Genomic DNA, 4549 nt, shown 5'->3' with positions numbered 1-4549 from the left:
CACACACACACACACACACACACACACACACACACACACACACACACACACACTGTGGAAATGTTTCATTCTGATGCAAACATTTTACACACACTAAAATTAAAGTTGTCTATATTTTTTGAAAAATATTTTTGATCTAAAAATTGATTTTTTCTGCCATTCCTTGAAAGAATGCATATTGCTCGCTACTTTTCGTTCTAGAGTTTTAAACTAAAACCATCTATAACAGGACTATTCAATTAAGTTGCTCTGGGAGCCACAGTTACTCAAAGCCAACAGCTCAGAGACTGGACATCTGGGTTTTGAGTGTGGSGTGTTGTGGGGGCCATTGCCCGAAAAAGGTAGGGAAAACATTGCATTATGTAAAAAAACAAACAAGCAAACAAGTATTATCGTCTTTTATCCTGTAAATGAGATTATTTTGCTGCACTGAATTCTAAATGTCACATTAAAAACTGTTAAATTTATTTTTATATTAACTGAAGTAAAGAAATAAAAAAAAAATTGTTAAGAACTCATTGGCAGGCTGGACTGCAGTCATCTATAGGCCAGATGTGGCCCACGGGCTGCCAGTTGTATAGCTTTGATCAATACTGATGATGCAATGCTCAATATTGTGATGTCTTATGAGAAGTGTTAGTCAAATAATGTGTTGAGAATGACTTTCAGTTGTTTTCACACCAGTCTGTTTGCTAATTTACAAGACATTTTGCTAACATACATATTGACATTGATGGTARAGCTTTAAGCAAAAATATTGCACTGTGGCTAGTAGTTGGCGAATGTGTTGGGGATAATGCTCAGCTACAACCGCACCACATTTTAGCTCAATATTTATACAACTAATTTCTACTTTTGTGTGTCCTAAGGTAAGCTGACTGTAGAGGCTTACCTCTGATTGCTTTCTTAAAATTTGTCCAGTGCTCAAGGGATAGCCCACTCTAATAGCTTWTGGCAATGGTTTTAAATTCTCTTGCTGACCTTCATCTTGTACCTTAACAAAAACTGAGCATTTTAGCCATTTTGTCTTTGTTATTAAGGTCACTAAACTGTGGTGATTATCTCAAAATAAGGTATACTCCAGTAGTTATTTAGTTGCAGATGTTCAACCAGTGATTACTGTCTAAGAGTTTAAATAAAATTCATCCACTTCTACCTTGCATCTGTCAGTGTGCCCCAGGGAAACTGTGGTTACAATGTAGCTTACCATCATCAGTGTGTGAGTGTGTGTGGATCGGTGAACCTTGGGGTCCACGTGGACTTGATAAGGCACTATGTTCAACCATTTACTGGCTTATGAGGTATTATGCTACATCAATTGGACACACACAGGAACTTGCATAAACATTATCACCCATCTTTGCCTTTTGGTAACATGTGATAAATATATATAAATACTAAATGTATCATTACACTGTAAAGACCACGTTAGATTAGTGGTGCGTTTTGGAAGAAAAAGACTTTACAAAGTWTATTTTTCTAACAGTGGCAGTGATTTTTTTTGGTTCTGTCTCTTTTGACATCCTGTTTGATTAAAATCTTCCTCCTCCGCTCCCACTTCTTCTCTACCTGCCCCCTCTCCAACAGGTGACAGCGATAGGTTAGTGTGTTTGGAAGATGGCCTATGGTCTTTCCCAGAGGCCTACTGCAAGATTGAGTGCGCCGAGGGTCCAGACATTCCCAGCGCCAAACTGCTAACAGCACACTGTCTGGATTCAGGGCACCATGTTGGCTCCATGTGCCATTACAAATGCAACCCTGGCTTCTATGTAGCAGGGAGCCTCAAAAACAAGACACCGAGGTGGGTCAGRTTATGGGACAGTACTTGGACAGCAGTTTAAGGAAGTTTGGGTTTGAGGAGCTTCTAGTACATTCATCTTACACACATTTGTTTTCAATGTTCATGTGCATTCTGGATATTTACTGGCTATGCTTATTGAGCATAAATGCTTTTAAAGTCCAAGTGGCTTTTTAATTTGCTTTAACTGCTGTTCAACGTAAATGACCTTAAGTGCAGTGTCTAATTATGTCTGCTTTCCTACGTAATGGATTTCATTTGTTCATTTCCTTCAATTTACAAGATTCCCAACACACACCTACTAGAAATAGCACTTATGATTCTGTTCCCTAATACAACAATACAACACATCACATGAATAACCAAACCTCCAAAGGGCATAGTTTTAAAAACCGAGAGCTGTTTTAAGAGGTATTTCTCATCCTGTCAGCTGCGTGAATGGATTCAGTTTCTAAACAAACTCTTATTAAGGTCCAATAAAATATGTACCTTTTGGTAACTTGGCCTCGTCATCGCTTTGCCAACTGTATCCACCAACTAAGAGCTCATTACTGAACACATTTCCTGTGTTAGTAATGAGATGTGGGTTTCCAAATAAGAGACACCGCCTCTGGGGTGAGTTTACGTTCTCCTTTTAAATGGAGTCAACACTTTCTATTCACACGTTTTTGTCTGCTGAAGTTGTTTATGTGCAACACGTATGCAATGCTTTCCTCAACACAGCTTCACCATACCTAACAAGCTCAAATATGCATGTTGTATATATCAACATATAAGTTCAAAAATATACTTTTTATAGAATTATAATTAACTACATTTTTCTCTAAGATCAGAAAGTATGTGTTAATATTGAAGTTAGGCACCTTTATGAGTTGCTTCTAAAACATATGTGTAAACATTTTAACAAGCTAACGCACTTTATTGGTCCAACATGTGAAAGTGAACTACAGCCGCTATTAAATAGAACAGGCTTTTCGCACTTACCTTTGACATGTGTACCCTATAAAACATTTATATAAATACAAATTATGAAACATATTTTTGTCTTCACACGCAACACGCACCACACAGGAGAGCTTTTTATTTTTGAATATTAGTCAACCACCAAAGGTTCAAAGAAAATATTTTATTGCGATAAACCTCAGTGCATCTCAGCAGGCTTTTATTAACTAAACTAAAATACTTATTTTGTGTTTGATCAAATGTGACAGTTAAAATACATTTAACCTGTGGGACAAATGTATATTAAATGCTCTAAAAATGGTATTTATATGGGAGAAACTTGATACCAAATTAGGATTTCTTGAAGTTGTTAAAATAATAGTTGAGAAATTTTAACGTTTTTTGTTTGGGCAGGTAATAGTCAATAAGCATCTCCCTTGATGTTTGATTGACCTCAGTTTGGAAAAGTAGTTTTATTCTTATCAGATCCATCCATCCATTTATCTATCCATCCATCCATCGTCTTCTGCATATTACATTTCGAGCTGCGGGGACAGCTACTTGACCTCTCTTTCCACAGCCACCTCTTCCAGGTCTTTGGGAGGATTCAAAGACATTCCCAGTTCAGCTGAGAGACATAATCTTTCCAGTGTGCCTTGGGTCTTCCTCTGGGTCTCCTCCCAGTCAAACATACCTGAAGCACCTCCCTAGCGAGACGTCCAGAAAGCATCATTACCAGATGCCTGAACCACCTCAACTGGCTCCTCTATGTGGAGGAGCAGCAACTCTTCTCCGAGTCTCTCCCAGATAACTGAACTTCTCACCCTGTCTCTAAGGGAGAGTCCAGCTACCCTGCAGAGAAAATGCCTACCTGTATCTGCAATCACATTCTTTTGGTCACAACTCAAGGTTTGTGGCCGTAGGTAGGAACATAGACTCACTGATAAACAGAGAGCTTTGTCTTACCACTCAGCTCCCTTTTCTGATCAGATTAAAAAGCTAATGAGTAGTCCTAGCAAGGCCTTGAGCAAAGAAGGTCTCTGACAACGTGTGAAAGAAAAATCAAAAGTACTTCTGCTATAACTAATTCAAAGCTGACAGTGACTTAAAGGTTTATAAAAGAGATTTTGCATGAACCACTGATGTTTTTAGGATTGTAATTGTTTTAAAATGACAGCATCCCACATTTTGTGGACCTGATCTGGTGTCAAGCTGGCATTGCTGTCTGACTGCTGGCATGGCAAGTGGCTTGTCAACCAGATGTGGGCCAAGTCTGGCAATGATGGCACTGTTTTTAAAGATGGCATGCCACAACTTGTCCAGTTCTGGTTTGGTTTTTGTGGCCCAAATCTGTCTATGCCAAAACTGGCCCAGTACTGGTTTGGTTTATGTGGCCTAAATCTGTCAGTACCACAACTGGTCCAGTTCTGGTTTGGTTTTTGTGGCCCAAATCTGTCTATGCCAAAACTGGCCCAGTACTGGTTTGGTTTATGTGGCCTAAATCTGTCAGTACCACAACTGGTCCAGTTCTGGTTTGGTTTTTGTGGCCCAAATCTGTCAGTGCCACAGTTGGCCCACTTGTGGTTCAGTTTATGTGGTGCTGGCCCATGCTTATACCACCTCTGGTAACTCACATTTGGGCTACCAAAGGATCATCAGTTTTTGCGGTATCTGGGCCAAGAGTTAGTGCTTAGTGTGTTGTGTGGGCCAGAACTGAGCCAGACAAAACTTTGCTATGTGGGATTATTTTTTGATCTTGGAAATTGAATATTTAAACTCTGTCTAGCCATTAATGTCACTCATATATAT

At 39.1% G+C, this 4549-nt stretch overlaps 1 protein-coding gene across 1 annotated transcript in view; it reads left to right on the top strand.

Annotated features, from left to right (window-relative positions):
• pappa2 (pappalysin 2) overlaps positions 1-4549 on the top strand; it is a gene marked incomplete at its 5' end in the record, with an annotated part of 72007 nt that overhangs the window by 36772 nt on the left and 30686 nt on the right. Inside the window, 1 exon segment of the mRNA XM_014004452.1 lies at positions 1588-1801. Within this exon segment, the coding sequence (XP_013859906.1) occupies positions 1588-1801 (214 nt within the window).

Source organism: Austrofundulus limnaeus, unplaced genomic scaffold, assembly GCF_001266775.1.
Source record: "Austrofundulus limnaeus strain Quisiro unplaced genomic scaffold, Austrofundulus_limnaeus-1.0 Scaffold24, whole genome shotgun sequence".
Lineage (NCBI taxonomy): Eukaryota > Metazoa > Chordata > Actinopteri > Cyprinodontiformes > Rivulidae > Austrofundulus > Austrofundulus limnaeus.
The sequence above is the reverse complement of the archived record's forward strand: the minus strand, read 5'-3'. Positions and strand labels throughout refer to the sequence as shown.